Genomic DNA, 25124 nt, shown 5'->3' with positions numbered 1-25124 from the left:
TAGCACGCTTGAAAACCTCACAGGTCCTGTGTGGTGGCTGTTGATGCTGTGTGTTTTAGGGACAGATCAGTGGTGACCAGAGAGTTAGAAAAGGCTTCCTAAAAGAAATTGGGCCTGCTTTGGCCTTGGAAGACCCCAAGTTTGGAAGATGGTGAAGGACAGAGGCTCGGAAAGATACTGAACCTTGACAATGGCCAAGGACAAGGGTGTTCCTGCATCCTGGCATTGTAGGCCATGGCTGAGGCCAGCACTGGTGCCCTGCAGGATGTCCCCTCGGTGGCTGCTGAATTGCTCTTTTACTGGAAGCTAAATGCCATATTAGTAGCATGTCACTTTTAACCTACAGTCAGTTGTCGGACAAACTCAGTCCACGGCATGAATCAGGATCCAGAATAGACATGAAAAAGACCTTAGACTTTGGATTGAAATAGACCTCAGACTCACGTGCCATAGCGGATGACACTTAGCTGGAGCAGAGTTCCTCACCTGGGTCCGCCAAAGCCCTTTTCCTTATTTATACCCAGGCTGAGGATGTATGAGAACAGAAAGATGATTGCCAGAGGCGGGTAGGGAGATAGCACCTAGGAAGGAATCTGATAGCCACAGTGAAGGCTGGAGTATGTGAAGAGATGTGAAGAAACAGCCTTGAGTACCCAGCATGGGGCGTGGGGACAGGTGGCCTCTGTCTCCTGTGGGGTCTGACATTTTCACGGGGCTCTGTACGTGGCACAGCTCATAATTAACACATGAAACATTCATCCTGAGTCACCAACAAGGCTTAAGTCACGTGTAGGTTACTGTCTTTAAAAAGGTGAAAAAAGGCATATTGAATTTTTTTTTAAAGTTTGTTTGTTTTGAGAGAGAGCACATGAGCAGGGGAGGGGCAGAGAGAGAAGGAGAGAGGGAGAACCCCAAGTAGGCTCTGCACTCAGCACACAGAGCCCAAGTGAGGTCACGACCTGAGCCGAAATCAGGACACTTAACCGATTGACTGAGCCACCCAGGTACCCCACATTTTAATCCAGATTTCGCAAACATTTAAAAAAGATTTTTTTTAATGTTTATTTTTGAGAGAGAGAAATAGACAGTGAGTGAGCCTGAGCTGGGGAGGGGCGGAGAGAGAGGGAGACACAGAATCCGAAGCAGGCTCCAGGCTCTGAGCAGTCAGCACAGAGCCCGACGCGGGACTCGAACTCACGAACCTCAAGATCATGACCTGAGCCGAAGTCAGACACTTAACTGATTGAGCCACCCAGGCGCCCCACAAGCAGTTTTTTGAAGTTGGGACTTCAGTTATGTGTTATTTTTAGTTATGTGGAGCTTTCTGTACCCAGCATTGCTAGATCTGTTGAGTGGTGCACAGACGGTTTTCTATGGACGAGGCCATGCACCCCTCTTAGAGGCATTTCTAACCTTCCCAGGGGAGTCCCTCAGCTCCTGTGTCAGCTTGTCAGCCTGGAGTGGGGCTGGCCCGGTCCGTGGCTGCTCCTGGGAAACTCTGGTACCTCTGTGGAGGTGACAGTCCTGGGGAAGGCGAGCACTGCCTGACTTTTCCCCCTCATTCCGAACTGTTTTCCTGAGCAAAGGTTCTCGAGGACTCGGAGAGCCACACAGGTAACGTCAGCAGCTCCTTTCCCGGGTTCCCTGCCCCATCCCTGCGCGCTCCCCAGGGCCGCCTGGGCTTTGGCGTAAGTGGGCTTCGAGGGAGGCTTGTGGACTTGCCCGGTTTGGAGAGTGTCTGCCCGCAGCCCTGTGCCAGAAGGAGGCAGGGCGTGGGGTGGGCACCCCGGCAAGCGAAGCCGTGCTGGAGCTGCGCCTGGGCAGGACATCCCTTCTCCAGGCAGCACAGCACATTGTCTGTGGTTTCAGGGTAGAGAGGCTGGGAAATGGGGCCACCGGGCTCCCATCCAGCTTTCCCTCTCCTGCCTAGCAGGCCCTGACTGAGTTAGCGGGATCCCCTGGGCTCCTCTCTGCGGCCTGGCTGGACAGAAAAGCCAAACCCAGCAACCACAAGAGGGTTTGCTTTGACGATGGGCCTGAGAATAGCCTGTGAGTTGCCCTTTAAGTTTTAAGTTTTGATCAGGGAAATAACTTTCAGCTGGAATCCAGGAGCCTAGGGATGTTTTCACCTTTCACGTGCATATGGTAGTGTGAGAGGAAATATTTGCACGCCAGCGTGTCTGTGTGCATGAACTGAGACATTGTGTGTGCGGGGACTTCTGGTCTCACCAAGCCCGGAGCCTCTGGAGAGACAGTGCACAGGGAAGGGGGTGGGATGGGTGCTTATGAGGGCGGGTGTGTGTGTGTGTGTGTGTGTGTGTGTGCGCGCGCGTGTGCACGCGCGTGCACGCGTGATCAGGCCGCAGAGAGTCTCTGGATGGAGGGGTGGGGGTGAAGAAGTTCTTGTCCCGCTTTGGAAAATACCAGAGACAGCCGTCAAGGAAGAGCCGGGTCGTTCTGAGCTGGAGAGCCACTGAGCAGACTTAAGACCGGTGACACAAAACCTCGGCTCAGGGACCCCTTGGCTTGCTCAGGGAGTCTGGACCTTCCCTGCACTCTTCCCTGTGCTCCCTCAACCCACACGTATTCCCGTCAGCTGTCACAGGGCTTGGGTTCTCTATAGGGCTGGCTAACAAGCAGCCCCTTGCGTCCTGCCTTTGCATTCCTGGGGCTGGGCAGACGGAGGCACTCAAATGTGGAAGGGATATTGAGCAGCCGTGTGACTGAATGACTAGGGCTTTCAAAACGCGCATTTGCTCGTAGGACTCTTACTTCCATTATACAGGGCTGGTCTCGCCAGATTCTCCCAGCCTCCCATGAGTGTGCCTGTCGAGGCTGATACTAAGCAGCAGCCGAGGGTAGACCATTGATTGACTGAAGCACTGTTGGGATATAAGTGGGATAGCTTTGCCATGGCCCTGCTATCAGGGAGGTTAGCTGATTGACTTCTGGATCGTTTTAGACTCTGTGGCAAACAAGGGGAGCCAAGCCGGGGTTTGACAGAGTGTCCAGCTGATAGGTTAGGGGGCTGTGTTGTCTTTCTGTGAAGTGCACATCCCTGAGCCACTCAGAGAGTTACAGTGGCCATCCAGGAATGGAGGGCAACCCTGTCCTGGCACCTGGGCTATTGTAAGTGACCCTGGTAATCTCACCCACTTAGCAGGGGCTAGGAAGGAAAATAAGCAGGGCAAGATAAAAATAAATTTGTAGAGTTGGTGTCAGCACGTACACTGTCCCACAGGGACCACGTGTCACAAGGAAAGAGCATAGGCTGGAGGTTTGTAAATCCAGATTGGAGTTCCAGCTCTCGTGTGTGCTGATCAGAGATTTTTTTTTTTTTAAGTTTATTTATTTATTTTGAGAGAGAGAGCACACGAACAGCCGTGGAGCAGAGAGAGAGAGGGAGAGAGAGAGAATCCCAAGTAAGTTCTACACTGTCAGCACACAGCCCGACAGGGTTAGAACTCACAAACTGCAAGGTCATGACTTGAGCTGAAACCAGGAGTCCCATGCTCAACTGACCGAGCCACCCAGGTGTCCCTGGTCAGAGATTTTTGAATGACAGTTTTCTTACCTTGAATGGTTGTGGGAGTCAGACACGACGGTATGCAAAAATCAGTGCTGTGTGAACCCAAGTTTTTCTTTGAGGTGGTGAGCGTCCTGACCAAGAGCAGGTTCTTCTGCCGCCAGTAGGGAGTGTGGACACCCTCCCTCCTCTGCCCCTGTACCTGTTGGCCTTACCTCTTCTCTGCTGCTCTCCTAGGGGCCTGACCTTGGGCAGGGAGAGCCCGCTGCGTATGCCTCTACTGAGGGCCAGAGACAGCAGAGGGCCAAGGGCAGAAGGCCTCGTAGACCAGGAAAGGTCAAGGTCTCAGCTGAGGGCTCAAGGGGTCTTGCTCCCTCTGAAACATGGAGCTCCAGCTGGCCTGGGACAGATAGGATGGAACCCAGAGGAGGGATCGGGATTAACTAATATCTGCAGGCAGCATGCATTTATGTATTTATGTGTTTATATTTATTTATTTTATGAGAGAAACAGCTCAAATAGGGGAGGGGCAGAGAGAGGGAGAGAAAGAGAATCCCAAGCAGGCCCCGTGCTGCCAGCCTGGCCACCCAGGCGCCCCACTGGAGCCGGCTTCTATCACGTGCCCTCTGCCCTGTGTGGTTGTAGTTGGTTCTGATTTCTAGAAAACCGAAAACCCAGCCTTCCTTACAACAGGGGCGATGGGGCTTAGAGGGAGCCCCTGCACGGAGACCTGAGAAAGCTGAACCTACACTTGGTCCCATCACCCGTTAGCCCTGCCACCATCTGTAAGGCTCTTGACCCTTGTGGGGTCCTCGCTTCCCTCGTTTGTAAACTGAGAAAAACGGGAAAGTTCCGTGCAGCCTAAGCAAATCTAAGTTATAACTGATTCCTTTCTCAGCTGTTGTCTCGGTGGGATGTGGCTAATGACATAGCCCGGGAGAAGGCACAGGAGCCGCTTGATGACGGAACTCAGTCTCACCTTTAAATTCTCGTCCCGGAGACAAATGGGGTGGTGAAACCCAGGAGCCGCTGCCAGTCTGCCAGGTTACCCTTGGTGTCCTGACTCCAGAAGAGGATTTTTTTTTTTTTTTTCATTTAGGACCTGCTTATTCAATGAAAAAGCATTGCATTAATTCTGCCCTCTTTTCTCAGTATCCAGCGAGCAGCATTGGTGGTTCTGGAAAATTACTATAAAGATTTCACCATCTATAACCCCAATCTCCTAACAGCCTCCAAATTCCGAGCAGCCAAGCACATGGCCGGGCTGAAAGTCTACAATGTAGATGGTACGTGCCTTGAAATGGTGTCTCTCGTTGGTGGATCTAGGGAGCACAGTTTGGGCAACTCTTTAGCTTCAACCTTATGGTCCGTCTGTTTGGTTCTCCCTCCCCTCAGTGTCCGTCTCTATGGTACATTCTCAGTTCAGAACCATTTTTTTGCTTTGCTTTGCTTCTCTTTTTCCTTTTCTTTTCTTCCCCCTCCCTCCCTTTTCTTCCTTTTGTTCTTTCGTTCTCTCTCTCTCTCTCTCTCTTTTCTGCAGGCAGACATACTTCCAAAGGAATGTTGATTTACAGCCCACACATGTGGGAGGTTCATTCATTTTGGGATTTTCTGATTGAAAACAATAGTGATGTACGTTTCCTGCATCCTGCTCAGAAAGCCGCTTTTGAAATTTTGGATAAGCTACCCACAGACTCAGCTCCCTAGGTCCGTGGAGTCAGTAACTTTCAGTAGTTCAGGCATCTGGTGAGATACTTACAGGGATTTCTCAATCCTGGCTAGGAGCTGGGGCTGAGTGGGTGGCCGGAGGCCAGAGGCCAGCCGGGGGACGTCAGAGCTGCATTTCAGAGCTATCAGATGGTTAAGTGCAAGAAACAGGACACAGTGTCATTTCTTGCTCAGTGCCTTGGGTCAGGGCAAGAGCTTTGCAGACCCTATAAGAGGATCATATTGTTAACAAGTCGAGTGATTTATGGATGGTGTCCATTTTTACTGGCGATATCCTCCCCATTTTTGGCAGGGGGAGGTGGTTTCATGAGATATGCACTCTGGTGGGATTCCCAGAGGGTTGGTAAATTTCACCTGCTCTGAAAACTTAGCATAAATTCCCACGAGTGAAACCAAGTTATTAACTAAATAGTTGATACAGAAGAAAGCATGTGATCTGCCTTGTCCTTCTGAAAAGCGAAGGTGGTCTGTGGGCAGCTGGAAACAGGGCCGCGAGTTCCAAGTCTGTATTAACAGACGGGCCATATTGCCAGACCTCAAGTCCTTTTTTTTTCTTTTTTTCAATAAACACTGTGACCACTGTGATATTCCAACATGGCTTGCTGTCCTGTGCATAATCCGTGTCTCCATGTCCCTTGGCTTTCTTTTTTCTCTGTCCTCGTTCTCCCCGTTGCGTCTCATTCTCTCTCGTTGTCTTGTTGCCGAAACGTGATGTTCCACATACCCTTTGTGCCAAACTGAAACTTTATGTAGCCGATGGTGAGTAACCTCTTCAGTGTACTCCGTGTGTTGTTTTTGGCCAACGTTTTAATCACCTCCTCCTGAGTTCTTTCTCCATTTCCACTGATCCCAGGGGGTTTGGGGGAGATTTCCTTCCCCCAGGGAGCGCACTGAATGTGAGTACAGGAGGTCCTGTCCACCCTCCTGGGAAGCTCCTTCTGAGATTTGTGTAGGTGCGGGTAGGCGGGTAGACGGTACTGACAGACCGCGGTACTAGCTTTCTGCTGTACTTTGCGGCCCCATGGCATTAAAACCGTTCTTCCGCCTCCACTGTCCTTCCCCAAAGGCCCCAGTAACAATGCCACTGGTCAGTCCCGGGCCATGATTGCTGCTGCCGCTCGGCGCCGAGATTCCAGCCATAACGAGTTGTATTATGAAGAGGCTGAGCACGAGCGGCGGGTGAAGAAGCGGAGAGCAAGGTCTGTCGTCCCCCCACCCCACCCCGACATAACCCCCTGTCATAGTAGACTTTTTATTTATTTTTTTACTGCCGGAATGAAATCTCAATGTGTAAATGTGACATGCTCAAGCCTTAGGACTGTCTCCCGTCCCAGGGTTTCTCAGACTTCGGCGCCCTCGGGAGGGCTTATTAAAGCACGGATCTGAGGGTCCGGGCCCCACCTGCAAAAGTAACTGACTTACTATTCAATGGGACTGGAGCTGGGCCCAAGAATCTGCACATCTTACAAATTCCCAGCTGATGCTGAAGCCGTTGGGCTGCGTGGCCCACGCTTTGAGGGGCCCCCCTCCTACACCCCCAGGCCCTTGTTGGTTTCCAAGTTCTGATCACGTGAACGGAAGCGGACAAAGTTGGTTTCCATCGTGGATGCTGGGCCCCTTCCTTCCTTTTCCCCCCGAGGCTGCTGGTGTGGGTGGCTGGATCAAGGGGGATACAGCTCTGGTTCTTTGCAAGGCTGCTTCTGAACCGCCGGCCACCCCTCAGCGTGTGCAGAGCCCTGTGTGTGGCCAGAGTTTGAGTAATCTTACAGCTCTTTTCCTGTAACCCTTCGTTGTGGAGATGGAAGGGTTGAAGCGAGGCCCCTGAGCTCATTCGTGGCAGAATCGACTTGAGCGGTCATCCCCCCGTCCTAGGGCTCCTTCCTCTTCACCCCTCTGGCTCCCCTGCCTTCCTTTCTCCCTCTGTCCCCTTTCAGCCATCTGGACTGACAGCTAAGGAGGTGAGCCCTGGGTGAGCTGGCAGGCCGGGACGCAGAGGCGGGCGGGGGCCCTTCCAGACCCTTTAGCACCGCTCTGCTCTCAAGCCTGCAGCGGGCCCCGTCCTGATGACTGTTCTGTTGCCCGCCAGGCTGGTGGTGGCCGTGGAGGAGGCCTTCATCCACATCCAGCGTCTCCAGGCCGAAGAGCAGCAGAAAGCCCCAGGGGAGGTGATGGACCCCCGGGAGGCCGCCCAGGCCATCTTCCCCTCCATGGCCCGGGCTCTGCAGAAATACCTGCGCACCACTCGACAGCAGCATTACCACAGCATGGAGAGCATCCTGCAGCACCTGGCCTTCTGCATCACCAACAGCATGACCCCCAAGGTGCCACCTGTCCCTGAGCCTGGGAGGTCCCGCCGTCGGGTGTGCCCGGGAGTGATATGGTCAAAGTCTTCTCTAAAGCACCGACTCGTGAGAATTCATGACTCCCGCTTAACTTTGTATTATCTGGGTGCGATTGGTTTTTGTTAAATGGCCCTTTGATAGCCTCTAGGTTCACACAGAGGAAGGACTTTGACTTAGAGACAGTATAGGCAGTAGTTAAAGGAACTCGGCGGGTTCTGGAACCGAGCAGACTCCTTCTAACCTTCCTCCTCCACCAACAAGCTGGTCACCTTGGGCAAACACTTCAGTGGCTCTGCGCCTCACTTTCCTGCTCTATCCATTGGGGCTAATGGTTAGTACCTACCTCATCGGGCTGCTTTGGGAACTCAAAGAGCTCGTTCATATGAAGTGCTTAGAACAGTGCCCGTCGTATGGTAAAGACTGAATAAATGACTGTTATTAGTGGAGGAAAGAATGCCAGCACTCTGTTAGGCGTTTTGGATGTCGTGGAGTTTGTTTTACTTGAATGGTGTTTTGAATTATGACATGAGCATACTTTCAGGGATATTGCAGGAAACGGCTGTGCATCTCAGAGAGGGCTGTGGCCAAGGAAGCAGAATAGAGTAAATGACCTGTCACCAGACAGAGGGGAGCTCAGATCCCAGCTCCACCAGTTGATTGGTTGGTGACTTTGTAGAAGTCACTCTACATTTGTTTCCTCTTTTATAAAATGGGGACAGTGGCAGCATCTACCCGATAGGCCTGTTGTGTGAAAGTCATGTTAAATGTGGCAACACGACGTGTAAATCACAATGTAGGGAGTAAATGAGCTTGGCGTACAGTGCTCGTGAAACGATTGGTGGCTTTTGTTCTAAGGGCCCGTGTACACGCATCGCCCTGTACATGTACAACGTGTGGCTGTGTTGTCACTCATCAGTAGCAACCGTCAGGAAAGCAATACAGAAATATTCAGTGGGGGTCTGTAAGGTTTCATTTCCAATTTCTTTGACTCACTAATTCCTCTCCTAGAAAAAGTATTCAGCGCAGTCAGATACATACACAAATATACATGAAGGTGATTTTTGCAAAATAATCTGGAATAACTCCACGCCGGCCATCACTTAAAAATAGAACAGTGGCTTATAAATCACTGTATGTCACCTGTTAAAAATAGAAGAATCTTTGTTAGAATATTAAGTTACAAAAAACGGAATGCAAGAAAGTACGAGTATGATACATCTACACATGCAAAGTGATAGCTGATACCATGTGGGATGGAAGCCGTTTTCCTTTTATTTGAGATGTCTTACTGTCCTGGTTGCTTTCGTTTTTGTTTAAAAAATGTATACTTTTGGGGTGCCTGGGTGGCTTAGTGGGTTAAGCGTCTGGCTTTGGCTCAGGTCATGATCTCACAGTTTGTGGGTTCGAGCCCTGCGTCGGGCTCTGTGCTGACAGCTCAGAGCCTGGAGCCTGCTTTGGATTCTGTGTCTCTCTCTCTCTTTCTCTCTCTCTCTCTCTCTCTCTGCCCCTCCCCCCCCCCCCCCGCTCATGCTCCATATCTCTCTCTCTCTTTCTTTTTTTTTCTTTCAAAAATAAACATTTAAAACAAAAATGTATACTTTTTCTGAATTAAAACTCATTTCACACTCTTTCTTTGTGTAAAAATCCAGGCATTAAAGAAAAATATAATGTGCAAAGGGAACTCTCCATTCTACTACCCTAAACTGTTCGTAGTGATAAGGAGTCAGTATGTATGCTTCCAGAGGGGTGTGTGTGTGTGTGTGTGTGTGTGTGTGTGTCTGTCTGTCTAAAGTAGAAGTGGGAAAAAAAGCAAACCACAAATGGGAGCTTATGCACACACATGCACACACACACGCAGTTTGGAAACTTGCTTTTTTCATTTAAAACGATCCCTTGGCTGTTTTCCCATGTCAGTACCTTCCAGATCTCTGTCCTACAGATCTAACTCGTTCTCTTTAGTAGTTGCATCTTATTCCACTGAATAGCACGATTTGTTTAACCAGGGCTTACGATGCACATCTGGATTAAGATCTTTCACTAGTTTAAACCAGGGCTCAGCTGTTTTTGTTAATCGAGTTTTATTGGAACACAGCCACACCCTTTTATTTCCATATCGTCTATGGCTGCTTTCTCTCTACACAGACTGAGTTGACCAGTTGTGCCAGAGTGTGGCTTGTGAAGCTGAAAATATTTACGTTAGAGAAAATGTTGCCAACCCCTGGCCTAAACAGGGTTGCAGCAAATATCTTTTTTACATGTCTTTGTGCATCTGTGTAACTATTTCCGAAAGATAAATTTCTGGTAGAGGAACAGCTAGATCAAAGGTACAGATCTTGCCAAATTGTCCTTCCTATGCATGTTACTATTTTACACTTTTGCCTCTGAGATAGGATTGTTTATTTCTCCCACACAATTGATGTGTTGGGTGTTACCATTCTTTTTAATCACTGTCCTTATGATGTCCAATGATGTCTTTAATCATAAGAGGAAAAAAAATATTTTTCATTTTAATTCCTATTTCTTGAATTATTAATGTGGTAGAACATCTTTTTTACTATGTTAATTTTCTATTAATATTTATTCTATAAATTATTAATTTCATTTCTCTGCTGAGTTATTTCTTTTTCTCATGACTCATAAGAGCTGTTTCTTTTTTGTGAGAGAGAAAGAGAGAAAGAGAGGATGAGCAGGGGAGGGGCAGAGAGAGAAAGAGAATCTTAAAAAAAAATTTTTTTTAAATGTTTATTTTTGAGAGAGAGACAGCATGAGTGGGGAAGGGGCAGAGAGAGAGGGAGACAGAGAATCTGAAGCAGGCATAGAATCTGAGCTGTCAGCACAGAGCCCGACGCAGGACTCGAACTCACAAACCATGAGATCGTGACCTGAACCGAAGTCGGATGCTTAACCGACAGAACCATCCAGATGCTCAGAAGGAGAGAGAGAATCTTAAGCAGGGGCTCAATCTCAGAAACCGTAAGATCATGACCTGAGCCAAAATCAAGAGTCGGACGCTTAACCGACAAGGCCACCCAGGTGCCCCCGTAAGAGCTATTTTTATATTAGAAGGATGTTGAGGCATGGCTGTACTTCCCGCCTTAGAATATAAGCGTACAGATCAGAAATAATATACTTGGCAGCAGAGTGAGGTATAGAAGGAAGGGGATGCACATAGAAACCATCCTGTGTCTAGGACCAGAGTGCTATATCCCGATATATCCTGTCTGAATTGCTGGCTCATTCTTTTCTTGCAGCTTAATCGGTGTATTTATTGATTTAATACACCGCTGAGCCGAATGTCACACGAGAGTCAGGCCAGTGATTATAAGCGCTTGGAGGAGGGTGTGTTCACGTGTCCAGAGGTTCAGGTGGTGGTCTGAGGAGATGTAAACGCCCAGGAGGAACAGTGCATGTGGACACCATTTGGGGCAGAACGGGGGCAGGGGGTGCTGTCCAAGAACTCCCAGGAGCTAAGGAGCTAAGCACTGTTGGAGCGGAAGGACAGGGACATGGGCTCTGGCATCCCTCGGACTTGCCCTGTGCACATTGGTCCCCCGGGAGATCACCATCGCTCACACTGGTTGGGTTTCCCTTGTGCCATGCGATGGTTGGAGGTAATCTTTTCATCCCCACAGCGGCCCTGTGAGTTAGGAGCTGTTACTCTCTCCACTTACAGGGAGGTTAAATGACTTGTCCGCAGTCACACAACCTGTGAGTGGTACAACATGCATTTTCAAGCGTGCAAGTATATCCTTTTATGTGTTAGGCTTACATTTCCCTGGTGTCCCTCGGGGCCAGCCCTTGCCCTGAGGAGCTGTCCGTGCAAGAGGAGGCAGGCCCAGCACAGGGACAAGTGGTGGCATGTGTGGTGGGGCCGAGCCTAGGCTGGGCTGGTGCCTCAGCGATGGCTTCCGGGCAGATTTGGATGCCAGCCACCACCACCCCCACCCTGCCCCACCTCTGGTTGGAAGTTGGCAGAGGGGAATGAGGACGTCCAAGGAGGTTTCCCTACCCAACAAGGTCTCCGTTGTGAGGGTCTGATGGGAATACGGTGTGATAAATTGAGTTCCATCTTGGTTTGCTGGGAAACATTTTCATTGGCACAGGATGAATAGGTCCCTGGTGGCACTGCCGTGGGCGTGGGGTGATTCTTCCCTGATGGCCTTTCCCCTCTTTTCCAGGCCTTTCTGGAACGTTACCTCAGCGCAGGCCCCACCCTGCAGTATGACAAGGAGCGCTGGCTCTCGACGCAGTGGAGACTGGTCAGTGATGAGGCTGTCACTAACGGACTACGGGATGGAATCGTTTTCGTCCTCAAATGCTTGGACTTCAGCCTCGTGGTCAATGTGAAGAAAATTCCATTCATCGTACTCTCGGAAGAGTTCATAGACCCCAAATCTCACAAATTTGTCCTTCGCTTACAGTCTGAGACCTCAGTTTAAAAGTTTTATATTTGTGGCTTTATTACAAAAAAAAAAAAAGAATATATGAGATATATATATATATATATGTATACCAGAGGGGCATCCTTTTTTATTCTTCTTCATCACTGACTGAAACTGGCAGATGATAGACCAGTGTCCTTTCACCATCCGCACTTTATTTGGAAGGAAGCAGGGGATGTCCACCCTGGAAAACAGTGACTGACGACATCTGACTTCTGTGGATGGGACTTCTCTAGAAGCTGTTCCCTGGCGCTTCTGTGACAGCTGTAAACCAAAGCGGAGCTGGTGGCTCTCAGGAGCCTCGCCTTACAGCATCTAGTCCCCGCCTCTCGTCCAGGACCACGCCCTCCTGTCACTTCTGGTCCACCCCCTGGTAGAGCTCCCGGGGGACACATCTTTATTCTGTTCGGGGAAACCAGACACGACATGTCCACACATGTGTTTGTGTAAGTAAACGTCCAGCACCACATCACCCACGGGAGCCACGGGCCGTTCAGGAAACGCCTGCCTTCATCTTTGTTCTTTGTTGCCTTAAGTGCTGCAGAGAGAGGTCACGACAGAAAATGTGCACTATCCGTTTACAGCTCTACGTGATTTTATGTTGTTTTCTCCCCCAAGGAGAAAGCCTGCCTGTCCTGTTTCTGACCCTGCTTCCCTCGAGTTGAGCAGGTAGACCTTTCCTGACCCCACGATTGCCCACCCATCTCCCTCCACCTGCCCTCCCCTGCACGCACCACACACCAGCCAGGGAAGGCTGCCGGGACCTGGCTCTTCACGCGGGCTCACAGGCTTTGTGCGCCGCCTCCAATGGGCCCCGGGGATTGTTTGCACAGGGAAGCATAGAATGCCTACCAGCTAGAACACAGGGCGAGCAAGCCTGCTAGGCTGTCCCTCCCAGGCTGCAGTGGGAGCCCCCCGCCCTCCCGGTCCTCCTCCCGGCTGCTCATAGGGACCAGGCGGAAGACTGACACCAGGACTCAGGGACTGGCAGGTGCAGCTCCGAGCCTCTCATTTCCCACGGGGATGAGTCCTCACCAAAGCTTCAGAGCCGGCTGCCCTGCCACGGGAGACCAAACAGTGCCTGGCGCAGTGACAGCTGCTGCTGTCCGCTCCCTGCTTTCTGACCACCATCACTGTGCAACTCATCACCTCTGCCACTTACCACCAGGGAAGGAGCTGCTTTGGCCCTGGTGCTGGAATTTCTTGTAGTTATTGGGAAAGTGGGGAGAGGGATTGGGTAAGCGGCCGAGCTTGGGAGAAGGAAAGGGAGGGAGCCAGTCTTAGGATCCCGAGCCATTCATCTGTGATTGGTTTCTGAAATGCCGCTGGTTTCAGTGGGCTCACCCCTGGCCAGAGGGAGCAGCCGCGGCTTGGGGGTGGGGGTTGTGGCAAGCTGACCCGGCGGAGGCCTGCTGTAAGGGAGACCCTGTCTGTGCCTCCGTCTGCCTTCCTGTATCATGGCAAACCTTTACAAAGTATTTGGCCTTGCTTTTCCCAGGAAGTTGGGGGTATTCAGTCACCTCGCTTTAGAAAAGGAGAACGCTGTCGGAATGTTCTCTGTGTGTGTGTTGGCTCGTACCTTTACTGGGCTGTGTGTTCCAAAAGTGGTGCAGTATTTGTGTATCATTTTTCAAAATCACAATTGGCTTTGGATATTGGTAACGCACCTGTACCTGAAAAAGTAAACAGCATTCTCGAATCAACAGCCTTCCGCTCAAAAAGACAAGCGTTGGAAAAGCAGAAAGGAGACACCAGTCAGTGTGGCCTCGAGCCAGGATGTGCTGTGTCACTACATGGTTCTGTTTATGAAAAACACATACCATGTAACCATGGTGCTTTTTTCCTAGCTGTTGCCTTTAGGTCCTTTCAAACTGGACATTCCTTATGATATCTTTCTCAGGAAATCTATTTTGGGAGATGGGGCAAGGAAAGGTGTAAGTGGATGAGACTTTGGCTGTGCAGCAGTTCTAATGTCCCAGGCTAAGGGTGTCAGAGGCTTCTGCATCAGGGAGGGACACAGCGGCTGGAGACGCCGTAAGTCCATGGAGTTCATATACAGGACACGTAGTTCGTAATGACACTGTTCATCAACGTTCTAAAATACTGTGCCTCCGACCCGATCTTAAGTCCCCAGCCCAGGAGTTACGTTGGCGTCACTGCCTTGGTGTATGTATTCCCAGCAGGGTGAAAAAGGGTTTAAATTAAGGAATTTGTTTTCTCTCTCCCCTCCCCCCATCCTCCCTCCCCCCAGTCTTTGCATAGGAGAATGTCAGCCTTTCTGAAATTATTGTTTCGGTTTTAAATTGGATATCGATTTTTGACACTGGCTTCGTATTGAGTCCCCTTTGAAAGAAGAACAAAATAAAATGCAGGATCTTTGGGTAAAGCCTTTGCACTTTCAAAACCTTAATAACTCGAGTTGCTGGTGCAGTGGGAACATTGTAAATGACATTAAAGAGATTGAAGGTTTCAGAAAGCTGCGTCACACACTCGAAAACGATGCGTTTTCATTTCAGTCCATGGAACCAATAGGCTATTCTTTTTAAAAGAGGGTAAACTGCCTGAGGGCTAGTAAAATATAGGAGACTTCACATTAGACGAGTCAGGATTTCATTTGCCTTAAATGTTTATAGATTTCCTATAACTTTCAGCCTAAGGTATTAAAACATGAATGTTCAATGTGAGGAGTAGAGGACCCCGAGTGCGTGCCTGAGATCACTCTGTTCCCTGCTGCTGTTTTAACCAGTGGGTAATTTTTGTTCTTCGGTGCCTACTTCTGATGGTGATTATAATTTTCAATCGTCCACGAACTGCGTGTTACAGTTAAAAAGTCTGCATTCCTAGAGGGGGAAGGAACTCTAAGCTTTCTGGTTTATTCATCCTCTGCGTTATCGGTTAAGTCAGAAGCCAGAATACTTTTGCTGAAGTTCACGAAGCCCTTGAGAAAATGCCTGGCCAGGTTTTTGCCCGGCTCTCATCATCTTCCCTCTCTGTCCTTCCCTTTCACATCTACGGCCAGGAGAAACTCTGTGCAGAGGCGGGTGGAGGTAGGTGGCCCTGGGGAGGGCGGGGGGAAGGGGTGTGTGTGTGAGTGCGTGTGTGTGTGTGTGTGTGTGTGCGTGCGCACACGCGCGCACATGCAGCATTGTGGCTCATTGCTAGAGTTCGCCTTTTCAGTGTGTGGGGGGGTGATGAGATGAGGTGTCCCCCTCCCCTCTCACCCTACTCATGGCTCCCCTTCATTTTGTGTGCATGTGTTTAGATACCGCTGTATCTCTGTGGCAAGTGCTCTGTCGAGATGGCAGGAATTAATTACCCTGACTCTCCTCACCCCCACCCCCGGCGCCTGGGGAAGTGAGTGTTAGTCACTCCACAAAACCAAGAGAATCGGGCCCTTGGTTCACACGCCCTCTGGCTGGGCTCTGTGATGTAACGTTCCCTAAATGGGGATGCACATTGTTTGTGGGTATGTGTTTCCATATCTGTGTGCATTTCTCTTGAGGGTAATTTACAAGACAGGCGGCGTCTGGTTTATATGTTAGCCATCTGAACATCTGTGTTGTCTATAGATGGGTTAGTTCTGTCAGCAGGTAATTGATGCGTGTGTTTGTATGGATGAGTGTCTTGAGGGTGTCTGTGTTTCCCCCATACCCTATGGCGGAGAGAGTTCCTAACAGCACCCAATCCTTCGGAAGGCTTCTCTAAAGTCCGTTATTTCTCCCTTGGCTCCTATATTCCTTTCCATCAGTTATACTGGCTTCTCCCCAGGAGTAAATGGCTTTAGCATAGAAGTGTCTTCTGGAAATTTTGATGTCCTGCAGACAATCCATTAAACTCTCTCCTGCCTCAGGACTCTATGACCTGAAAACAGTAAGAAGCAGAGAAAGAAAGGTCAAGCTTTCTGATAATCACTTCTCCAAGTTCACTACCTTGGAAGCCTTATTCTATGTTTCTGAATATAACTTAAAAACTGAGCTTCATAAAAAAAGATAAGACTGATTACTAAAAGTAGCACAGAAATGTTAACATAATATTTAAATAGTCCAGCAGCGATCCTGCGATTGTAAAGTGATGTAAGTATTTCTGGGAAGTGTTTATGCTTTATGGATCTTGTTACAAAAAAAAATAAATAAATAAATCACTACTGTGAATTTACTATGAAACCTTGTGATCACATTCCATCGTTAATAAAATATGAGTCGTTCTTAAGCCCATAGCACAGTTCTTAAATGGTATTCAGGGCAGTAGTGAATCAAGGTAATTTAGACACTACATTGAAGTTGCTGTATTGCACTTTAACCAAGTTGATGCCTAGAAAATTAGATTTCAGGTCATGTTTTTGACAAAACATATTTTGGTCAGACAAGGAAGAGAAGGGTGCCGACACTGTGTCTCAGGTATCACGTCAGGTGCTGTTCTAGAACGGGAACTCCTTGGAGGCAGGGTTATCTCAGTTTAACAGGTGAGAAGGAAGACAATCAGGGAGGGAGGGACCAGTCTCAGGTCTCATGGCTAGTGAATGGGATTTCAAATCTAATGTTTGATTCCAGCCCCTCGCTCTCTGTACCTCGAGGTGTGATCTAAATGATCTGGCATCTGGGAATGTGGAGGAGGGACCTGAGGACACTTGACCTTGAATCTGAACCTGGGGGTGAGGGTTCCTTGGAGGTGGTGGAATCCCTTCGATTCTTTCACTTTGCACCAGAGCTGTGGCCCCAGGGGGAACCTCTCTATGGTGCTGGCATGTTTTTTGCGATTTCTAATTGAAAGAATTTGAGAATGCCCCACCCCCAGGAAAACCAGCACGACCAAGGTGCTGTTGTTCTGGCAGCCACCCTTTGCTTTTGCCCCTCTGGCCCTCTGCCTCCATCCTGCTGGCTTGGGCAGGTGGGCAGCGGGCGGACCAGGCTTCTTCCTGAGCTGAGGAAGCTTCTCACTGGTGCTCTGCTTCACCTGGTTAGGGTGGGAGAAAGACCACCCACAGGCCCAGCCTCAGGAGCTCTGGAACTGGGGGTCCCTGGCCTCCCTGTGACATCGGTGCTCTCAGCAAGCACTTTGCACCCCACTCTTTTTCCCCACAGTTGCCCTCAACAGTTTTAACAGAACTGATGAAACAGAACTCTGGAAACGCAGTTTTCCTCTCTTCTGATGCCTTTAAGTTTTGTTCCTTGGAGTACAGACTACCTTTTTCTCTCCTGCTGTTTGCTTTCCATAAAGGACAGGAAAACGAAGATGGGGCTCTCATTTCTCAGCATGGCTGCTCCTTAGGGATTGGCACAGATTTCCAAAGGGTAGAAAAGCAACTGTAAAACTGCTAAATAAAATAGAATTTGGGGACTCTGTGAGTCTCCCTTGCCAGGCCTTGTCCCATTTTTATTTAGATAATCCAGTTTGCTTTGTTTCACCTGTAAAATAAATCTATTTTAATGGGTTGTTTTAGAGTTTCCCCAATACAACAACAGATCTCTAACAGCCGAAGCATTAAGTGAAAGGTTACTTCCCATATGGCACTAAGGATCTACAATTACGATGTCTCGCAGCTTGAAAACACCAGTGGTTTGACTTAGGGGAATAAAAACACTCTTACCTTGAGCCTGGGAGGGGTGGGGCGCAGTGGGACAAATGTGATAAATGCCAAGGCTTTGGTCTTCAGAGTGTCTTTGGCACTTCTTCTGGCACTGAAATAAGTTTTGCATACAGATATTTGAATGTACAGTTGTCTGGTTTTGTGTTTGCTTATATTTACCGGAGTTTGCCCATGTAACATGAGCTTTCATTCTAAAGGAGCTGGTCATTTAGGAGTCGTTAAGCCCCCCAAAAGCCCAAAGCCTAGGAAAGCTTCATCTCTGAGGACCAGAGACTGTCGCTCAGGGAATTAGTGATGGGACCCAGGCATGGGATCTGTGGGTGACAAGTCTAGTTTGACTCATGTCATAGGGAATTCAGATCGTTGCACACTGTCACCATTGCAGGGGCCAGGTAGGAAGAGGTGCCCCTCCGTTATAGAAACAATGGAATATTCGCTTCATGTGGTTCATCATTCTTCAAGAAAAACGATCGTAAAATTCGAACTCTGGTGGTAATTCCTTATTTTTATAATGGATTTGCTGTAGGGTTTAGTTAAATAGCAAACTCCCCTGAGGTCCCTAAATTAGGACATTACCCAAACTTGATGTCCAAGCAGTCGTTTGTGAGTACAACTGTTGTGTAGAGTACAGGACACTGGCCAGAATGAGAGCGGCTGGGTCCTGACTCATGGGGGTGGTGAACCTCACTCACCTGGTGAATGACCACTTACTCAACAAAGACTCTAGAGAGAAGGCCAGCAGGGCCAAGTCAGGTCTTCAGAGAAGTTCATTTGCCAACAAATTGCTTTTGTATTGAAAGAAATTTTCACTTGTGGATCTACAACCCGGAAGATTCCATGACAAAACCATCTGTCTCTGTCTGAGGGAGCCAGAATGGTTTGTGCAAAAACGGGGCTGGGGGGACTTTGCGTTCTTTCTTGGTAGTTGATACTGTGCTTTTTGTAACCGGGAGGGGGCAGTTTTGCTAATCAGTCTCTGCTCCCGTCACTACGTATGTATGAGACCTTCTGAATAGGCTCTGATGAGGCCTTTCGAACATCTAAATGAATGGATCAACCAGCAGTCATCCGCACGAGGACACTTACACACATGCACAAGGTGTATCCTAGGAGATGTCTTCTCATTGTGACATCTATCAGTACCAATGTTAGTGTTTACAGCTGACACGGCGTACCTGGCAGCCAAGTCATATGGTCCCCTTTTGGGTCCCACCCCCAATCCCAATTAACTGTTAAAACATTTTACATGTTGCATTTTTTTATACTGTAAAACTTGAAAAATAAACTGAACTCCCAAATTGTATTTGGCTTCTTTTTTTAATGTGATTATTTCAATCTAAAAAGTTGTTTGGTGTTTTTCTTTTTTTTTTTTTTTTTTTTTTTTAGGGAACATTTGCGCTCTTGTATGATTTTGATACCCTCTTAAAAACACGTCAAGGTTCTGTGAAAACCAAGACAATTATAATGATAGATTGAATGAAATGTGGATTGCCACTGTAATGAAAACTATCTGTTGTGATCATTTTATGCTCAAGAGAATGTTTTTAAATGAATAGATAACTGGACATTAAAATCGTAGGCTCTAAAAATGAAGATCAAATGGGCCTTTTGAATAAATCAGCAAGTGAAAAAAGATCCTGGAGTTAAGTAGGGAGGAAGAAAAGTGTCAGACCCTGGATTTGTTGGTAAATATTGGATTGTTTTGGTGAGTGGTTTGGTAATTCAATGTTAATTATTGAGGGATTTCAGATAGGTAGGTCTATTCAAAAGGAACTTGATTATTTTCCAAAGAAATGTTGGAACTTGCCTTTTGCTACACTCAGCTACTTTTTACCTGGATAGAATGCTGATAGCACACAATCAAATTCTCACCTGTTGCATGGACAGGGGTCAGAGAAAGCAATTGATTTGAAGATATTCACTGTACAGATTATTGACAAATTCTGTGTCTCTGGGCCATCGGCCAAGACGTGCATACTTTATATCTGCACAAGCAAACCCTGCTGGAGAAAAGATTAAAGTTGCCTGCAGACATAAACCGAAGAGTCCTCTCTTTTTCATTCACTACCCATTCTACTGCTATGGAATTTTGGAAGAGTTTTGAGAATATCAGATGATAAACTATCAGATTATGGAAGTGGAGTGAGAGATACCAGAAAGGCACCAGTTAAGTCACTGCCTGCATACCCAGTGCCAGAGACCGGGCTCACCAGCAGTGGCGTGACATGGACATTGTCCCTGCTTCCGGAGAGACTTGGCAGTTCCCTGCTGGTGTCAACGTGTCACGCAAGCATCTTCTGGTTACACAGGCTAAGGTTGACCTGGAAAAACAAAAACTGCATTCGACTTTTGGGTATGTTCTCTGTATTTACAGTTGAATGTGTTACTGAGGTTCTGAGAATTTGTACTATTTCAGACAAGATGATGATGCATTTGTAGGACTGACACAAGCTTCTTTAAACATTTTCCTTTTCTAGCTTTTTGCTCAGCGCTCCCATCTCACCCACTCATTTCTGCCTTCTGTGATCCGCGTGTGTGAACAAGCGTCAAAGGGCCGTTGATTGAATACTTGAGCGAATGAGTGAATGAGAACACGATAGCATATTCAGGGCTGAAGCTACCAGCCACAATCTAATCACATGTGATTATTTTAAGGGAATCATTGGTGTTTTGGAGGGTCCTAGGGTTAACCTTGAGCATTCTAGCCATCGCTACTCTGAAGAGTTCAGACTGTTAAAATGCCAGATTAATTCCAAAGAGGTCCTTAGTTCACCTTGCAAGCATGTGGGTCTGCAGATGCATTACAATAAATGTGCAGTCAGGTGGCTGTGGTTATCCTGTTCCCGGAGGGTGGGGTCTGGGATTTCTGCTGCCATCCCATGCCGCTTTGCTTCCCGTCGTGGTGCCTGTATTTCTAGGTGACTGTGCTTACCTGACTAAAGAACTTCACACATCGGAAGCTTCCTCACTGAGCCAAAGAGTTCCTGTGTTCGTATTTTATTATTTTATTTATTTTATTTTATTTTATATTTTATATTTTATTTTATTTATTTTATATTTTATTTTATTTTATTCTATTTTACTCTATTCTATTCTATTCTACTCTACTCTTTTTAGCAGTTGGCTCTCCGAAGCAACACTGAACAGATGACAGCATTGCCAAAAAGTCCCTGCATGACTTTGGATAATCACCAGCATATTCTTAATGGTACTAATAGCTTTTGATAATCACTAGCACATTCTTAGCGGTGCTAATCACTGTTAAATTAGCTTTGCGTAGGGCTTAGAGAGTACTTAGTCAAACAAGTTTATTAAGTACCTATCAGAACTTAGGCACTGAGGATAGAACAGAATTAGACAAAGACTTTTCCCCAAGGTTGCTTTCAAACGAATAGACATACACATAAAAGCATAATAAATTGTAGTTTCTATAAGAGAACTTTACACAGGGTGCAGTGAGGGCTCAGCAGATGAGGTGGCCAGTTAGCTCCAAGAGTCACAGAAGAGTCCTAGGATGCACCCTACTTTATACTTAAGGTAAGATAGTTGGGAGTTCGCCAGGCAGGCACAGATGGGAAAGGACAGGCATTCCAGTAGACGGAATAGCATGAGCCAAGGCTTGGAGCTGTTAAGCAGCCAGGAAGTTTCCACAGACTTTAGCTTCTAAGAATAGAGGAGGCAGGTGGTCGGGAAGCATCATGGGAGATGAGGCTGATAAGGTGGATAAAAGGCAACACACATAGACCTTGAGTGTCCTGCAAAGGAAACTGGCCTTTACGTAATTACAAAGGTACACCTGACCCCGTAGCCTGTTGCCAGTGGTGCTGATAAAACAACTTCTGATAAAACAACCACTGGGCGCTATAATCCCAAATGGGGCATGTGGACGCCATAATTCCAAGACAGACACTCCACGTAGGCAGCAGAAATCACCCCGTCTCGTCCGATGCTTTCCTAATCCAGGATCCCAGATCCCGCCAGCATCAGTCAGCGCTACTCACACTTTGCTTTCTTCATACGGAGGCGAGACACTTCAAGGACTTTGGGTTTTACAAAACCCATCCCGTTTCTCCTCCCCAACCTCCCACGACACATCCCGGCTCTGCATTCACAATCAACGACCTTTCCATTCATAGCTCACTCTTTGGCTTCTTTTAGTCAGAAAAAAAAATTTTTAAACACCTATTGGGACTAGAGAGTCACTGAATTTTAAGCATGTGTGTGACATGATCGGTTTTTCATTTTAGAAAGATCACTTGATCGCAGCACTCAGGCTGGGTTGGAGATGGGAGAGCAGTTGGAACCCTGCTGTAACCCAAGTAGGAGATTGTACAGCCTCAGTTACACAGCAGGGGTGGGCGCAGAGGAGAGCCCAGGACTTGCTCCCTAGTCGATGCAGAAGCAGGACACAACAGAATGACTGTAAGATTTCTGGCTCGAACACTGCCAGAGGGGGGATACCTCTTCCCCAACTCCTCTGCTTCTATGAAGAAGGATCATTTCCTACGTGCTGCTGGCCTTTTGCCTAAACCTTACTCCTGTCCTGAGATAGAGCGAGTTACCTGGTTAGTGGGTAAACAGACCTTTGTCCAGATTTCTTGGGGTGAAGTTCTTGGGGGTGAAGTTAGTGTGGAGGGTCTGGTTTTTTTCTCTTCTCCTCCATCCTCGCCCACTGAAAGGCAATGGCCTTGGTCCTCTCTACAAGTCTGATTCCCTTGGGGAGCCCGCAGTTGGAGGCAGGAAGCTTGGGAAGCCCATTCTTCTCATATCTAGTCTCCAAATTGCTGCTCTTCTGTAATAATGGTGATTATTAATTATTATTATTAATTACTAACATTGCACTGCTGACTTCTTGACCTAATTTGGGGGAGATCTTTAAAGCCCCCAAACTGCGTTGATCTTAGGTGCCTAGGGGACCTCCAGATGAAGCTGTCCAGGAGAGATGGTTGGGGTGAGGGGTTTGAAAACAGGAGAGCCTGGCTAGAGATACATGATGCCGGTAACCACAGGTGGAGTGAGATCACCTGGGGGAGTAGATGAGCCGTGGTTCCTAGCCTTGGCTTGTGTCAGTCCCCAGTGACTCTAAAATGTAGACGGTCAGTCTCCAGCTCTGTAGATGGCACATCAGGGTGTCTGGGCTCAAGACGGGCATCTGTGTTTTCTAAATAAGCTTGGAGGACAATATTCTGCTGCTCGCTGAGCAGGGTGGAGAATCCCAGTGGGAGTGGGAAGTTGGAAGGCAGAGCCCCAGGACCCACCAGCACTTACGAGGGGTGAGTATGTCTGCATGTATCAGGATTGTTGATCAAAACCTACTTGGTAATGATCTATGACAAATGACATTACTAGTATGGGCTTCCTGCATTATACACACTAGGGCCTGGACAGTACACAGCCTTATTGTGGAAAAGATCAGCTCATTTCTAGCTATGAGATGTTACTTAAAAAAATACACTGAAAATGATTGTGCATTCTGGATAGCACAATGAATTTTTTCCCCGACAGGATGGCCAGAACTTGCAGTTCTAATTAACCTCCATTTCAAATATGGGAAAAGTTGAGTACGGCCTCCAGGGAAGGAATATCTTGGCTTAAGCAGCGAAAAGAATTGTGGGAAATTCACTTGCGTCCATCTCAGGACACTATCCAAGGAAAAGAACTGGGATCCTTTGATTGCTTAATTTAAGGAATTTGATTTAGTTTAAATCCTTGATTTCAGTATAAAAATGAAGTTACATTTATACTCCTTTAAAGTGTTTGTGTGGCCCTGGGAAAATTCCTTGGGCCGTCTGAGTCTTCACTTCCTCATCTGTAAAATGGGGAGAATAAGAACTTTGTGAGGATTAAATGACATAATACATGTAAAGCACATAGCATCGTGCTCCAGGCACACACCAAACATTCAATAAATACCAGCTCAAGAGGTTTTAGACCAATAACTAAACAGCACTACTACATACAAACAGTACTAACTTAACACTCAGTGCTTCTAACATGGGAGTACCACGACATGATTTAGACTTAATGCATATTACTCAGCCTCCAGGAACAGGGAATTTTTCCTGGGCTGGAGAACAGACCACTTTCATGACAGACCACATTCCTTGACTACTTGAAAGATTAGCTTCAAAGATTGCTTTGAAAATTTACCTCCCCAAGAGCTTATTAGAGGTGTGGTTGGGTCTGGCTGGGTCACAACATAGTCCAGCTTGGGAAGTGTCTGCCTTGCTTTGTGAAGGGGAGGCCTTGTAAGCATTGTTATCCAACAGCGCTGGGGAATGATACGTATTCTGGTGAATCAATCATTCACCCACCAGTTCAAGAAACGAGTGTGTACTTTGTGCTGGATAAAGTGCTAGTTGCTGAGGATACAAAGATAAATAAATTCCTTGCTTCCAAGAAGCCTACAGTTTAGTGAAAAGACAGGCACATAAATATGTTACAATTTAAATGATTTTTTAAGTTCATTTATTTATTCTGTGAGAGAGAGAGAGAGAGCACAGCAAGGGCAGAGAAAGAGAGAGAGGGAGAGAGACAGAATCCCAAGCAGGCTTTGCACTGTCAGCACAGAGCCCAGCGTGGGGCTCGAACCATGAACCTGAGCCGAAACCAAGAGTCGGATGCTCAACCAACCGAGCCACCCAGGCGCTCCTATGTGTTACAATCAAGGACAATTTCCATGGTTTGGGGTATGCACAAAATTCCATGGTTGCAGAGGGGAAGGCAGCCCCTTCAGATCACCTTGACAATTGGATACACAGTGATACCACTCTTCCAATATGGGACTCCATGAAGAGGAGGAGGAGAAGTTTAGGGGAGAAGGTAATGAGTTGGGGTTTTGCCATGTTGTTTGCATTGCTTGTGCAACATCCAAACCAAGATGAATGGGGTCTAAAACTAAGAGAGTGGTCAAGGTTAGAGACCCAGACTTGGACGTCATTAGCCCACAGGTGGTAGCTGATGGGCACGGATGATAGTACCTTGGAAGAAAGTTAGAGTCAAGAGATACTGTGAAACACTATCATTTAAAGGGCAGGCAGGGAAAGAGAGGCCAGAAAGGAAAACAGAGGGAACAGAGAGGTAGGACAGGAACCAAGAGAGAATGAGCAGGATCAGGAAAACCAAGCGAGGATTTCCAAGATAGTCTCAATATTTTCAAAGTATAAGTTTAATGGCAGTGTTAGTTGGCTACTATTCCATACAAGGATTACCCTATTTCCAAAGCATTTGCACCATGTCTAACACGTGTTAAAAGATTGAGAAAATAAATTAGAACGTTATAATGCACACTTACTGCTAAAACTATCAAGCACAATGTAACTTCTAGATAGTTTTGAAGGCACTTTGGGATTCTCTCAGTGCCTGAGGGTGCCATTATGAACTCTAGCTATTGTCCTGTGCAAGTGTGGGAGGGCTGACAAATGGAGCATTGGTTGACCTCTAGATAAACCAACTTTCACTCCCCAAGGGAGGGCTCACTAGCAGCAACAGAGAAGGGT

At 47.6% G+C, this 25124-nt stretch overlaps 1 protein-coding gene across 1 annotated transcript in view; it reads left to right on the top strand.

The window, feature by feature from the left end:
- Positions 1–20549, top strand: part of VANGL1 (VANGL planar cell polarity protein 1) — a 56244-nt gene extending 35695 nt beyond the window's left edge. Inside the window, exons 5-8 of the mRNA XM_049618380.1 lie at positions 4679–4812; positions 6321–6453; positions 7341–7575; positions 11775–20549. Coding sequence (XP_049474337.1) covers positions 4679–4812; positions 6321–6453; positions 7341–7575; positions 11775–12035 — 763 coding nt within the window. The 3' untranslated portion in view covers positions 12036–20549. The remainder of the gene's footprint in view (positions 1–4678; positions 4813–6320; positions 6454–7340; positions 7576–11774) is intronic.
- The last annotated feature ends 4575 nt before the right edge of the window (positions 20550–25124 follow it).

This window comes from Panthera uncia (genome assembly GCF_023721935.1).
Source record: "Panthera uncia isolate 11264 chromosome C1 unlocalized genomic scaffold, Puncia_PCG_1.0 HiC_scaffold_4, whole genome shotgun sequence".
In the NCBI taxonomy this organism is placed as follows: domain Eukaryota; kingdom Metazoa; phylum Chordata; class Mammalia; order Carnivora; family Felidae; genus Panthera; species Panthera uncia.
The sequence above is the reverse complement of the archived record's forward strand: the minus strand, read 5'-3'. Positions and strand labels throughout refer to the sequence as shown.